Consider the following 16,161-nt stretch of genomic DNA (forward strand, 5'->3'; position numbering starts at 1 on the left):
AGTGATACGCTGTTCAGCAACTGCTCTTTTGATCTCGCTTTTATGAGATCGTCCAAGTACGTGATAATAGTGACACCTTGCTTCCGCAGGAGCACCATCATTTCCGCCATTACCTTGGTGAATATTCTCAAGGCCGTGAAGAGACCAAACGGCAACGTCTGAAATTGGTAATGACCATCCCGTACCGCAATTCTGAGGTACGCCTGATGAGGTGGATAAATGGGGACATGAAGGTATGCATCCTTTATGTCCCGAGTCACCATAAAATATCCCCCTTTCAGGCTTGCAATAACCGCACTTAGCGATTCCATCTTGAACTTGAACGCTTTCAGGTATATGTTCAGGGATTTTAAATTCAATATGGGTCCGACGGAACCGTCTGGTTTCGGGACTACAACATGGTCGAATAATAACCCCCTCCTTGTTGAAGGAGGGGAACCTTGACCACACCACCTGTTGAAGATACAATTTATGAATTGCAGTTAACACTGTTTCCCTCTCGTGGGGGGAAGCCGGCAGGGCCGTCGGTGAGGGGGCATCTTCTCAAAGTCCAGCTTGTATCCCTGAGACACAATATCTATTGCCCAGGGATCTAACAGGGAGTGAACCCACTTGTGGCTGAACTGACGAAGGCGAGCCCCCACCGGGCCTAGCTCCGCCTTGCGGTGGATTTTTGTAGAGGCCGGGGAGGACTTCTGTTCCTGGGAACTAGCTGTGTTGTGCAGCTTCTTTCCTCTGCCCCCGCCTCTGGCAAGAAAGGACGCACCTCGGACTTTCTTGTTTCTTTATTCGAAAGGCTGCATTTGATAATGTCGTGCTTTCCTAGGCTGTGCAGGAATATAAGGCAAAATATCAGAATTACTAGCTATAGCTGTGTAGACCAGGTCCGAGAACCCTTCCTCAGCCTTCCACATGCCTCTTAAGTCGGCATCATCTGTCCATTGCATATTCTACAGGACACGTCAAGCAGAAATCGACATAGCTTTGACTCTAGGACCCAGTAGACTCATGTCTCTTTTGGCATGTTTGTTTATATATATATATATATATATATATATATATATATATATATATATATATATATATATATATATATATATATATATATATCACTTAAGACAGCATCTTTAATATACATATCTCTCTCTCTATATATATATATATATATATATATATATATATATATATATATATATATATATATATATATATATATATATATACACACATACACATACTAGGGTCTCAATCTCTGCTGATAAGGTACCTGTCCACGCTGCCACAGCGCTATAAACCCATGCCGACACAATCGCCGGTCTGAGTAGTATACTAGAATGTGCACGCTATCTGCAGGATCCCTGAGAATAGCTAGTGCTAACTTCTGTGCAAACAGGACACCCTAGGGGAAGATTCTCAACACATCCTGGCCCTAGTGGGGAAAGGATACTGCCTGAGAATTTTTTGTGGGAAGCTGCAGTCTCTTGTCTGGAGATTCCCGCTCTTTTTCCTCATGAGAGGAGGGAAATTTATCTCAGCTTTCTTCCCCTTAAACATGTGTACCCTTGTGTCAGGGACAAATGAGTCATCAGTGATATGCAAATCATCTTTTATTACAATAATCATATATTGAATACCTTTCAGCCATCTTGGCTGTAACTTTGCATTATCGTAGTCGACACTGGAGTCAAACTCTGTGTCGATATCAGTGTTTATTATTTTGGATAGTGAGCATTGTGAGACTCTGAAGGTCTCTGTGACACAGGGACAGACATGGGTAGATTTCCTGTCTGTTCTCTAATCTTTTGTGCAATAAATTCACCTCAGCACTTACACATATCCAAACAGGTGTCGGCGTTGTCGACGGAGACACCCTCTCACACACATATTTGCTCTATCTCCTCCTTAGGGGAGCCTTTTACCTCAGACATGTCGACACACGCGTACCGACACACCACACACACAGGGGATGCTCTGTTTGAAGACAGTTCCCCCACAAGGCCCTTTGGAGAGACAGAGAGAGAGTATGCCAGCACACACCCCAGCGCTATATAACCCAGGAATCACACAGTAACTTAGTGTTAACCCAGTAGCTGCTGTATATATTGTTTTTACGCCAAATTTATGTGCCCCCCCCTCTCTTTTTCACCCTCTCTATCGTGCAGGGGAGAGCCTGGGGAGCTTCCTCTCAGCGGAGCTGTGGAGAGAAAATGGCGCTGGTGAGTGCGGAGGAAGAAGGCCCCGCCCCCTCAGCGGCGGGCTTCTCCCGCGATTTTGTGTAAAATTAATGGCGGGGGCTCATGCATATAACAGTGTCCAACTGTATATATGCTGCTTTTGCCAGGAGGTACTTAATTGCTGCCCAGGGCGCCCCCCCCCCCCCCCTACGCCCTGCACCCTACAGTGACCGGAGTGTGTGGGTTAGTGTGGGAGCAATGGCGCACAGCTGCAGTGCTGTGCGCTACCTCATGTGAAGACAGGAGTCTTCTGCCGCAGATTTCGATGTCTTCTTGCTTCTGCCGGCTTCTGACTCTGCGAGGGGGACGGCGGCGCGGCTCCGGGAACGGACGACAAGGTCAAGTCCTGTGTTCGATCCCTCTGGAGCTAATGGTGTCCAGTAGCCTAAGAAGCGCAACCTAGCCGCAGTTAGTAGGTTTGCTTCTCTCCCCTCAGTCCCTCGTAGCAGAGAGTCTGTTGCCAGCAGAAGCTCTCTGAAAATAAAAAACCTAACTAAAATACTTTCTTATTAGCAAGCTCAGGAGAGCCCACTAAAAGCACCCAGCTCTGGCCGGGCACAGATTCTAACTGAGGTCTGGAGGAGGGCATAGAGGGAGGAGCCAGTGCACACCAGTAGTACTAAATCTTTCTTAGAGTGCCCAGTCTCCTGCGGAGCCCATCTATTCCCCATGGTCCTTACGGAGTCCCCAGCATCCACTAGGACGTTAGAGAAAAATAATTAGCTCCTTTCATTTTTCAAACACAGCCTGTTCTATGGCAGTTAGAAGTGGTCTGGCTAGTACTTTAGGTCTCTCCAATTTCTCTCTCTCCAAGGTTTGATACATCTCCACCAGAGGCGTAACTCTGGGAGGCAACGGATTAATCTGCCACCGGGCTCCTGCTATGAAGGGGGCACCTCTCCTACCATTCTGTGACACCATTAAATTAAGTTGATAGCTGCTACTCTCTTATCAGTAGCCAATTGCCTCACTGGTCCCTGTACCTTACAAATCACACCCTTTTTATTATACTTTAGATACACATTTTACAAGTGTCATACCTGGGATTAGAAACCATGACCTATTACACTGGAAGCAAACACCTTACTGAGGAAGCTATTTGCTCCTGTATAGGAAATATCAGAATTCTAACTATATGAAGTTACTTCTCCGACAATTACACGTAACTTCGTATAGTAAGAATTCTCATGCTTCATGTACAGGAGCAAATAGCTCCATCAGTAAAGCGTCTGCTGTCAGTGTAACAGGTCATGGGTTCTAATCCTGGGTATGACTGCTAAGAAATGTGTGATTTAAAATAAAGACAATGAAGTGTGTGTGTGTGTGTGTGTGTGTGTGTGTGTATATATATATATATATATATATATATACACATACACACACACACACACATATATATATATATATATATATATATATATATATATATATATATATATATATATATATATATATATATATATATATATATATATATATATATATATATATATATATACACACATACACACACACACACACACACACAGTATATAATTATTTTTTTTCAGAACACTACACCCACTTAACTAAATATAGGGGGGGGCGCCAATATTTATCTTGCCTCCGGGCTACTGGGTCGAACTTACGCCACTGATCTCCACTTTAAGTTTGTTTGCATTATGTATGAAGATTTCTGTATAAAGCTATCTAACCAAGGCTGCCAGCCGAGAGGATTTCCACGCTGTCGCTGCTGCATTATGCATCTCCTAATGCCCACTGGCATTAATATATATTCTATGCTAAAGTACTAGAACAAGCCGTAATAAAATCTGTATAGGTTCATCATGAGACGTTATCGAACAAGAAAATGTTGGGATGACGCAGAGTTTCACATACTCTACGCCATTCTGCCAAGCAAATCTTATTTCCCACGGGGCATGCTCCGGAAACCAGGCGTATGCAAACACAGGCATGCAGTCATATGAAAGTGGGCAGTAACGGGCATTCTCATGGAGGCAATGCTCATTAATGTCGTGTCAGTGGAATTTTGCACTATGCAATGTCGGCTGGATGCATAATACGCCTGTTTTCTGATATTTATTTTGCGCCATGGATAGGGCTGATGCACATGCGTCCTGATGATGCTCTTGGATGACAAGTAACAAAGGAAGGGTATGGGGGCTAATTCAGATGTGGACGGAGCAGCTATCGCTTCTGCTTCCTTGGAAGCAGCAACAATAGCTGTATATGTAAACACAGCATGAAACGTCTATTACAAGAAGACGCCTCCTGCAACAGTAGTGATCCGAGCATCGGATCACTGCAACACTACCTGCCAGCTTGCGGCACCCATGGGGTCACTCAAGCTGCCCGTCGCAGGTCCTACGCATGCGTAAAGTACTGCACATTAGCACTTTGCGCATCAGGACGCAGATCCCTCTGGATCTGAATAGGTCCCATGGTGCGGTCCTTTAGTAGAGTCACATAACCTGCATATGAGATTATGAATGCAATTTAATTCAGTGCATGCAAAGCAGGAGCAATTATGGCCGACCTGTGTTCGGCTCTCAGCTCCTTTGTGTGTTTAATGCATGTATAATACATAATGCATGTAAACAGGTCTGAATATGGATGTGTCCACATATGCCTGTCCTTAAATCGCATCAAATAGCCCCGTTTAGCACAACACGGACTGTGTGACTGAGACATGAATCCTAAGTACCTAGTGCACTACAACCGAACTTAGATGTAAAACTGAGGAAAAAGTGTAGCGTGTAAGAACCTTGTGCACTACAACCGAACTTGCAAAACTGAGGAAAAAGTGTAGAGTGCGGGAATCTCATGGCTCAAGAAGGATAGGTCAGGTGTATGATTACACATCTGTAGACTCACTTTTTATTGGATGTAGTTTCTATATAAATGCATTTAATATGTAAAAACAAACTGTAAGAGCCCATTTGTTGTAATGGTTTAGCATTGTGAACAGATCCACTTTTGTGTACAAATGTATTTCGTTAGAGGAGGATGAAAACTTCCTGTCTACCACGTATGAACTGTAGTTAGAATATATATGGACTGCATGTCATGTTACACGGATGAAGTAATGCATGGCTTGTGTATTATCCCAGCATCATTCTCTCTGAACCACGTCATGTTCTTCCATGCAGCATACACGACGTCAGTCAGCGTTACAGAAACGAACAATGGTAAGATATACAGGCTTACAACGTAATAAATGCACACACTGCCCTGTGTAGTTACCTCTTTGGATGGTTTAGCTGGACATGAAAATATTGTCTTCCAATACGACCACACAAACATTATAAAAAACAGGTGAAAAAACACCAAGTAGATAGCTAGAATAGTAAAACAAAAGTTAGTGGAACACAAGTTATCACACATTATTTGTTTCCAAGGGCATAGCTACCATAGGTGCAGGGAGTGAAACTGCTATGGGGACCCAAGTTAAGAGGGGCCCACTTTCCCAGCCAAAGTTACATGCGTTATGTATCACTGAATGGTGAAAAATGTACATAAGTGCCCTTAAAAACTGTTGCCTCGGGGTCTGCAATGTTTCCCGATATATCCTGGACCTGCTCATTGTAATGTGGTATTAAATGAAGTGGAAGGCATTCTAATGTTACATAATATATGAAATGAAGTGGAGGCATTATAGTGTGGCATAACATGAACTGGGGGCACTATAGTGTGGCATAATATGAACTTGAGGTACTGCAATGTGGCATAATATGAACTAGGGACTCTGTATGTTATAATATGAATGTGTGCTAGCACCCGTACAATGCGACATAACGTGACCTAGGGCACTACTGTGGTTCAGAACTAAGACAGGATAGGAAGCCCTTCAATATGTTGCTATGGGGCCCACAAAGTTCTGGCTACACCCCTGTTTGTTTCCTTTTGAGTACACAAACACCCTAAAGAATCAAGAACTTTGTGTTGTTCTAGAACACAGGTTCTCAAACTCTGTCCTCAGGACCCCACACAGTTCATGTTTTCTAGGTCACTTGTGGATTTTTAAATGTGACAGTTGGCGATACACCGTGCACCTGCTGGGTAAACTGGAAAACGTGCCCTGTGTGGGGTCCTGAGGACAGAGTTTGAGAACCACTGTTCTAGAACATGCCTCAACAGCAATGTAGATACCCCAAGATTTTGATGGGGGGGGGGGGGGGGGAAGGGGTTCAGCTTGCCTAGCATTAATCAACTCTAATCATGAGTTAAGGTCTCCTTTTGATTAAATTGCATATTAGAGCATTTACATTTCTGTAGCTTCGGGCAGTAACGTTTTCAATGAAGCGTTCTATGCATTGTAAATATTTTCCAAACATTTATCAACCATTAATGTGTTCAAGTTGGAGAGTGCTTGTAAACACCTACAGCTTTGTGCGTGGGTGAAACGGGACGCCACATTAATAAACAGACGGCTGCAGCAGACCATTTCTGGGGTATCCGTCACAAGCTAATATACATGGGGAGAAAGCAGAATGGGGGGGGGGGGGGGAAGAGAGAGAGAGAGAGAGAGAGAGAGAGAGAGAGAGAGAGAGAGAGAGAGAGAGAGAGAGAGAGAGAGAGAGAGAGAGAGAGAGAGAGAGAGAGAGAGAGAAGGGAGAAAGAGGGGGGGCGTGAAGAGGTTTGCATCTTTATATGATCTTGGAAAATCTCACTGCACTAATCTCCCACTTCTGTGGTTATCCTTATTTGCCCTTTGGGGACAAATATACATGTATTTGCTTATCTATGGGATTACACAGCACAAGGCTGTTATTGATAGACAAATCTTACCTTTTTCAGTGTCTGATTTTATTGTAACTGTAAAACAAGAAAAAAATACATTTACTTTGATATCCTATATTCAGAATAAACCTCTGTTACATACACATACATATAAAACGGGTTTTCGAAGGGATAAGGAATATTGATAAACCTCCTATTGCTTGTTTAAATCGTAAAAGCTTTTATTATTTGTAAACTATGTGACTGTACATTTATAAGGTTATCCACTTTCATATGGTATGTTAACAGTCTGATCTTCTTTATATCTTCTATAAATCAATGTAAATAGCTTGTCAAGACCCGCTTACATCCATTAAACGTACATGAAATTTCTGTCTTGTTTCTGTGCTTTTCAGTAAGGTCTATATATCAGTGTCAATTACAGAGATAATATTATCTACAGCACAAAACAGCTCTATGCTGTAACCAATGTTAACAAAATAAAACTCCAATTTACAGTCATCATTGAATAATGTAATAAAAATAAAAAAAAATAAAAAATAAAAAAAAAGTATTGGAAATTGCAATGTACAAACAACATTTTTTTTTATTGCTTTCTGTAGGTGGAAAATCAATTTTATGCCAGAGACCTTTCTATGTCATTTACCAGTTTACTCAGATAAAAGATAGAGATGCACTACATAAAAGCAAATTATGTTCCATACATTGGCAAAGACTCTTTGGTACATTTAAATAACACTTTTCAAAAGGAAACCGTATAGAAAAGTAGATATTTTAAATGTTTGCAAACATCAAGCACATAAAACCTATTTTAGTAGTACACTACATCGATATAGCAATACGAGAGCTGCAAAAAACCCCACTGATTTTAAAGAAATTTTCTATTTTAAAATAATCCCTAGCCCCTGATGCCGCATACGATCCCCGAGTACAGACAATTCACCTGGACGTCCGCTGTCTGTAACAGATTCATCCTTCAGGCACCAAAGCAGCCAAGCTGAAGGTGTGTATTGAATGTGCTACACCAGGGGTTCTCAAACTCGGTCCTCAGGACCCCACACAGTGCATGTTTTGCAGGTAACCCAGCAAGTGCACAGGTGTATTAATTACTCACTGACCCATTTTAAAAGATCCACAGGTGGAGCTAATTATTTCATTTGTTATTCTGTGAGGAGACCTGCAAAACATGCACTGTGTGGGGTCCTGAGGACCGAGTTTGAGAACCTGTGTGCTACACTATTTGATGTCTGGGGCTCCTGTCCACTCAGCAGATTCAGCACACAACGCCAACCCATACTGTAGATGTCAGATTTCCTATAACCACTGCCCGACAGTGGTACAGACGGGTTGGGTTCGGGTGACCGGCGTTTGGGTTCCCGCCGTTCACCATACGGACGTCGGGAGCATGAACTTTAGATTGCCGGGGAAGGGGGGTTGCAGGGAGCGCAACAACCGCAGGTCACATAACTATACACCGTACAGACAAGTAGTTGGTATCCATCCACCCATAATATTATAAACACTGTGACATGGCAGCCGAAATGCCACGTCGGTGTTTTCCAGGAAAACACTGTAGCATAGCATTTTGTATGCAAATACAGTCGCAGTCACACACAGAATATAGGCATGCTGCATATCATTTTAATCAGCAGAAGCTGCTTGTGTGTCCTATTGCATTACATTGCATCTAGTAACCCTTTTCCACTAGCTCTTAGAAACACGGGTAAATGCGCGGGAGCGCGCATTTACCAGTGTTTTTTCCCTAGTGGAAAAGGGTTCCCCGGCAAATTCCCAGATCAAGTGATCCGGGAATCCTTCCCTGGTAGCTAGCCGGGTTGAACACGTGACGCAAAAAAAAAAAAAAAAACCAGTCACACGGTACTCACGTGTTGTGTAACGTGACTTAGAGGACACATCCTTAGCCGCACAAAGACATTTTTTCCCGCAGCCTGCTAAGGTGCAAAGAGAAATGTGCGCTAAGCCGGCACTTTGGGCGTTTCGCATTATTTTAAAGAATGAACAACATTCACACCAGAAACAAGATGCGAGAGAGAAAGGTTTTGAGAAACAAGACACCTTAGGGCATGGATGAAACCAATGGCCCAGAAACTGCAGATAGAAAGGTTACTAATGAGAGGAGGAGACTGTGTGCGCACGCATGTTGTGGAGAATTACGGCTTGCCTTGGTTCATAACTTATGTCTGCTATCGCTAGCAATCCAGGAAACGTTGTAATATACATCGGTAACACATCATGATCATTTTTTCCCTTGCACGCAATACATTTGGGGGAATTCTTTGCATAAAAAAAAATAATAAAAAAATCTGGAGAATTGAACCAGTGGAGAAGTTGCCCATAGCAACCAACCAAAATCTACCTATCATTTTACAGAATGTACTTGATAAATGTTTCCGCAAGGCTGATTGGTTAGTAAGGGCAACTTCTACAGTATTTTCACTGCCTAAGGGGCAGCTGTATCAAGCCTTGGAGAGATAGAGTGGAGAGAGATAAAGTACTAACCAGTCAGCTCCTAACGCCATTTTACAGGCCGTGTTTGAAAAATGGCAGGAGCTGATTGGAGCTCTCTCTAACTGTTTGATACATCTCCTATGTGGCAGAAATAACCCAAAGTTTACAGCATGGTACTAAACTACGGATGTCAGAAATCCCCCCCCCCCCCCCCCCCCCCAGCACCCCTCTGTGATGACACAGGGATATTCAGGCAAGATGGAGAACTAGAACCTCACACTTTTGTGTACATTGTGCCACTTAGCCTTGAATCTACTTGTATTTCAGGTTCATTGGCCCTAATCCAGCCCAAAAATGCCTGCAGGTGTACTGTACGTTGAAGCTTTACATCAACCATCTCGAAGGATTACATGTGAAGGCGTCACAATCACATGAGAGCAGCCCTTTCATCATGTCTGTGTAGAAATACAATACAATAAGTTAAGAACTGGGAAACAATTCTAAAACGAGATTTATTATATTCACACAAACTCTAAATATTACAATCGGTGGACAGTTTGATACTGAGCTTTCCATTTACAGACTACAACTGAGCAACAGAAACCAGAAAGGTAACTGGAGGATGCCCAACATTTTGCGCAGTTACTAGTTTGGTATTTTCATAGAGAGACTAGAGAGCATTACAGCGAGTGCTGCAGTGTCTTCCTGTTATTGTGAAGTCGCTGGAAGCTGTACCACACCACTGAGGGAAGGGAGTGCACACAGCAGAGTATGTTCCTGGTCACTCATGTTCAGGGAACTTCAGGTTTTACTTGTAGATCACATCTTTGAAGCGGGGAGGAAACCTGGGTCCAAAAAATGACAGTATATAATGAAGCCACTTGGCTGTGTAAAATCTGGCTGCCCGCCGTTCCGCATTGCTGAGTCTCCATCTCCAGTATCACATAGGCAATATTACATAGATTTACTGGGGAGACACAGAGCTGCTCTCTATGGACAGAACAGCATGCAAGGCATACAGCTGTGGTGCAACCTGGGCGTAGGAAAAGTCATTCTAATTTCAGCAGCAAAAAGAAAATCTCATTCTATGCCCTAAATGGTACTTAATGGAATGGTCTGGGTTTGGAAGCAAGGCAGAGAAAGCACGAAAGTTTGTATCTGGAACAAACCATTTTGCAATAGGGGAGCACATACATTTATATTGTTCTGTGCAGGGTAAATACAGTCTACTTTTGCATGTAGCCCACAAATGTTAGAAAGCTTCTTTTTTTCTTCTCCTCACCGAAGCATGACGAGAGAAGCGAGCCATGCGAGGGAGCACGGTGCACTAATTGGGGTTCCCCGTCACCTTACGAAGAAAACGACACCAAAAAAAACAACAAAAAACAACTCATGTCGACTTTTCCATGTCGGCCTTGTTCATGTTGACCTAATGACCATGTCGATAGTGCTCCCGCTAAGCTTATTTCACAGGGCGCCGCGCCCTTCCCCTTTTTAAATAGACCATATGCGCCCTGTCCTTTTTTGTGCGCCCATCCGCCCTGCAGTACTCACGGGGACTGCCTTGAGGACCGGCCACACCACGCCCCGCTGTTATCAAAGCACCGCCGCTCTCCGGCGTGCACACTGTTCTGTCAGCGCCGATGCACCCAGGTGAGCGGTCTCAGCCGCCCCGCACTGACGCGCTGCTGTGTCAGCGCATAGCGGCTCACACAGCTCTTCCTGGCTGCTGTTTTACCCCTCCTCCGCCTGTAGGATGCTGGCTGGATCTGGCGAGCCTCTCCCGCCGAGGCAAACCCAGCCCTCCGAGTCCTGTATGAAGTTTAAAGAAGGGCCAGTGAGGAATCTCACCATTTTGCTGGCCGTGTGAAAAAGAGCAGCTCCGAAGCAGCATGAGCTCCTTCCCCGCAGCTGATGTGACCCACACTCCAGACTGGCTTGGTTTGTAACTTCTGGATACTAGTGCAATGGATGCCCCCTTTTACTTTAATCTGGCACCACTTTGATCTGTTATATAAAATGCCTTGTGCCTCTTTAGCATTTTAAGTAGTACAGTACATCATAGTGCTGCCAGATCAAGGAACTTCAAGGCATTTTATATAGTAGATCATAGTGCTGCCAGATTAAAAAGTAATGATGAAACACAAGGCATTTTATTATAGAAAGCCTTGTGCCTCATTACCTTATGTGCCCGCTGCTGGCTGCTGCCCTCCAGAGTGATTAAAATGGGGCATGTTGTGAGGCCAAACCCCCTTAGTGAGAGGCCACACCCCCTTTCTGTGGCTGCGCGCCCTCCTTGGTGTCTAGCACCCTGCCCTAAAAAATTCCTAGAGTAAACACTATGTCGACCTAATGCATGTCGACCATACCCCATAGAAAGTTGTTGGTGGGAAACCCTTGTAGTCAGAGTCCATAAATAACTTATTTTAAAGTAACAATAACATAAATCACTGTGGCAGGTTTTAAGCAGCAGCTTGATAAATACATTTTTGTCTAGGTGTGTTTTGTTAAGACTGCTGTTCGTGATTGATTAGATTTCTCCATGACAACCATAGGCACGCAAAGTTGAACAATATCAAACACAGTTTAGAGCAGCGGTGGCCAACCCGCAGCTCTCGAGCCGCATGCGGCTCTTTCATCCTTTGCATGCGGCTCGATCCGCTCCCAGCCACCGCTGCCCGACACACAGCAACTTCTAAGGCTCAGCGCGTGCCTCTCCTGTTCCTCTGACTCCTGCGGCGGCTTCAATTCAGTGCCAGCCTATGAACCAATCAGAGCTCGCTGTCCGGCAGCTAAGCTCCTGATTGGCTCACGGGCCGGCACGGAATTTAAGATAGACGCTGCCGCCGGAGTCAGAAGAACAGGAGAGGCGCGCACTGCGCTCTCCTCCCCTCACAGCAGCACGGCGGGTGAGCAGCACTTGGGAGGTGGAAGGGGGGGGGGGGGGGTTGCCACTGTGGGGACATGTGGATCTGCACTGGGGGCATAGCTGGCACTGTGGGGGCATGTGGATCTGTACTGGGGGCATGTGGTTCTGCACTGGGGGCATAGTTGGCGCATGTGTATCTGGCACTGGGGGCATAGCTGGCGCTGTGGGGGCATGTGTATCTGGTACTGTGGGGGCATAGCTGGCGCTGTGGGGGCATGTGTATCTGGTACTGTGGGGGCATAGCTGGCACTGTGGGGGCATGTGTAGCTGGCACTGAGGGCATATATTTATCTGGCACTGTGTGGACATATGTGTATCTGGCACTGTGGAGAGGGGTATATGTATCTGGCACTGTGGAGGCACCCATTTTTGGCATTTTTATATGTATGTGGCACTGTACAACATGACTAAAAACGGGGTTATGACACAAAGGTCATACTCCTACAAATGTCATACCGAAAGGTGCGCGCACAAAAATGGGGTGTGGATTTGTGAAAACTAGGCCACGCCCCCATTTTTGTGCGCGCACGCACGATAGTGACTCTTTCCCGTTACTATGGATTTTTTCTGGCTCTTTACCTCTGACTGGTTGGCCACCCCTGGTTTAGAAACTCAAGTGCGCATGCATCCAAGTCACACTGCGAATGCGTCCAGAGTCTATGCGCACAGAGCCGCTGCTGCGTTTGAGACGTACTGTCTCAGAAATGTAATGGGCGTTCCCGGGAGGTGGTTAAGTGGACATACAAAGATGAACCATATTATGGGCATGGTATGGCAGTGTTGCTGATGTGTCGCTGAAGTGGTTCTGAATGCACATGTATAATTGTTCATATTGGAGGCCATACTCTGACGAAGAATCTGCATCTAGCATCTGGTGGGTGCGACTGATGATCCGTCTAAAGGCACTCAAGGTGGGCATCTCAGTACTTGGACATTTAGATGCACGTCTGTACACCAGGGGAAGGGCTGATATTCCAATTGGCATATAGTTGCAGACAGCACTGCAAAACAGAATCAGCCCTATAGTGAGCAGAGAGGCTTTGGCATAACCCTTTGAGCTCTGTTTTCACTGTGACATCCTCTCCCTCTACCGCCATATGCTGAAAGTCAGAGAATCAGGTATGTTCCTGGCAGCCATACACGTTTTGCCTTCAGAGTAATTTTGTGAATGACATCACAGGCATGCTTATAATAGCAATTAAAATGTGCTAATTAAGGGGGGGGGGAATGATGTGGGATTGCAGCTTTAATTCAGGGTAGGGACAATACGCTGTGAATGGAATCTACTATGTACATAAAAACATGGAGTGTGAAACTCGTCACACAGGTTTATTAGTATCACAGTATGCACACGCTATGCCTATTTGTTTTGTATAGAAAGGTCACATGAACTATTCCATAAAGAAACAGGACCAGTCGGTTTAGTCAGTGACATCTCAATGCTGCGGGCTTGTTCCCACATCACTGACAGGCATTTCAAGCGCTTTGGTTATATGGTATTGGCTAATTCACCCAAACCACCGAGGGAAATTATTCAGCATTCTGCTACTTCCACAGTGCAACTGTAAGTTATAGGCTGGGAGATGAGGCTTCTAGTGTCCTTCAAATTCATGTTTCCTGTTTTGTAAACCGTTACTGGTGCAGCTGTATAGTGTGCTGGATTTAAACTCTAGATCAGTGGTTTTCAACGGGGTACTTGCTCACTGTGAAGTTACCTTAATTTCACAGTGAGTACCTGGTTGAAAACCACTGATGTAGAGAAAACATTTTCTTGTTTAAAGCACATTTATTCCCTCTATATACAGTATGGCAGCACCTAAACACTTTCTCTAATAGCAAATAACGAGATTTATGGTAAGAACTTACCTTTGATAAATCTCTTTCTGCGAGGTAGACTGGGTTCCACAAGGATAGACATTGGGGTGTAGAGTAGGATCTTGATCCGAGGCACCAACAGGCTCAAAGCTTTGACTGTTCCCAGAATGCACAGCACCGCCTCCTCTATAACCCCGCCTCCCTGCACAGGAGCTCAGTTTTTAGTTAACCAACCCAATGCAGTAGCAGGAAAAGAGACGACAACGGTTAGTAGCCACATACACCACACTCACGACAGGAGAAGTGTCAGCGGCTAATGCCATACCAACCCAAAGAAGCTAAGTGCATCAGGGTGGGCGCCTTGTGGAGCCCAGTGTACCTCTAAGAAAGAGATTTAACAAAGGTAAGTTCTTACCATAAATCTCGTTTTCTGCTGCGAGGTACACTGGGCTCCACAAGGATAGACATTGGGGATGTCCTAAAGCAGTTCCTTATGGGAGGGGACGCACTGTAGCGGGCACAAGAACCCGGCGTCCAAAGGAAGCATCCTGGGAAGCAGCAGTATCGAAGGCATAGAACCTTATGAACGTGTTCACTGAGGACCACGTAGCTGCCTTGCACAATTGTTCAAGGGTCGCACCACGGCGGGCCGCCCAAGAAGGTCCAACAGACCGAGTAGAATGGGCCGTAATGTGAGCAGGAGCCGACAGACCAGCCCTCACATAAGCATGTGCAATCACCATTCTAATCCATCTGGCCAAAGTCTGCTTGTGAGCAGGCCAGCCCCGTTTGTGAAATCCAAACAGTACAAAGAGAGAATCAGATTTCCTAATGGAAGCAGTTCTCTTCACATAGATACGGAGAGCTCGTACCACATCCAAAGACTTCTCTTTGGGAGACAGATCAGGAGAAATAAATGCCGGAACCAATCTCCTGGTTAAGGTGGAATGAGGAAACCACCTTTGGTAAATATCCGGGACGAGTCCCAAGAACCGCCCGGTCACTGTGAAATATCAGATATGGGGAACTACAGGACAAGGCACCCAAATCCGACACTTCTAGCTGAAGCAATAGCCAGCCGAAACACCACCTTAAGGGAAAGCCACTTAAGATCAGCTGAACCAAGAGGTTCAAATGGAGACTCTTGTAACGCCTCCAAAACCACCGACCAAGGAGCCACAGGCGGGACAAAGGGAGGTTGGATACGCAACACACCCTGAGTAAAGGTATGCACATCAGGTAAGGTCGCAATTTTTCTCTGAAACCATACCGACAAGGCAGAAATATGAGCCTTGAGGGAGGCCAGACGTAGGCCTAAGTCCAGGCCCTGCTGAAGAAAAGCCAACAACTTGGCTATACCAAACTTGGAAGAGTCATAATCGTTAGATGCGCACCAAACAAAGTAAGAATGCCAGACCGTATAGTAAATCCGAGCCGAAGCCGCTTTCCGGGCCTGCAACATAGTTTGAATGACCGCCTCAGAAAACCCTTTAGCCCTTAAGACGGAAGCTTCAAGAGCCACGCCGTCAAAGATAGCCGGGCTAGGTCCTGGTAGACACAGGGGCCCTGAACGAGGAGGTCTGGGCGTTGTGGAAGTAGAATTGGATGCTCTGACGATGGGCCTTTCAGGTCTGAGAACCAGTGCCGTCTGGGCCACGCTGGAGCTATGAGAAGCAGAATTCCTTTTTCTTGCTTGAACTTCCGAATTACCCTGGACAGGAGTGACACCGGAGGAAACACGTACGGCAGCCGAAACCTTCACGGCACCGCCAGCGCATCCACGAATGCTGCTCGAGGATCCCTTGTCCTTGCTCCGAAGACCGGAACCTTGTGATTGTGTCGAGACGCCATCAGATCTACGTCTGGAAGACCCCACTTTTCCACTAGAAGTTGAAACACTTCTGGATGGAGGCCCCACTCGCCGGTGTGTACGTCCTGACGACTGAAAAAGTCCGCTTCCCAAATCAGCACTCC

At 45.3% G+C, this 16,161-nt stretch overlaps 1 protein-coding gene across 1 annotated transcript in view; it reads right to left on the reverse strand.

Annotated features, from left to right (window-relative positions):
• The window catches only part of ZDHHC20 (zinc finger DHHC-type palmitoyltransferase 20), a 149,134-nt gene that overhangs the window by 72,062 nt on the left and 60,911 nt on the right, over positions 1-16,161 (reverse strand). The window contains exons 2-3 of the mRNA XM_063951664.1: positions 7,023-7,049; positions 5,478-5,572 (exon numbers count right to left, since the gene is read on the reverse strand). Coding sequence (XP_063807734.1) covers positions 5,478-5,572; positions 7,023-7,049 — 122 coding nt within the window. The remainder of the gene's footprint in view (positions 1-5,477; positions 5,573-7,022; positions 7,050-16,161) is intronic.

The sequence above is a fragment of the Pseudophryne corroboree genome, chromosome 2 (assembly GCF_028390025.1).
Source record: "Pseudophryne corroboree isolate aPseCor3 chromosome 2, aPseCor3.hap2, whole genome shotgun sequence".
NCBI classification, from domain to species: domain Eukaryota; kingdom Metazoa; phylum Chordata; class Amphibia; order Anura; family Myobatrachidae; genus Pseudophryne; species Pseudophryne corroboree.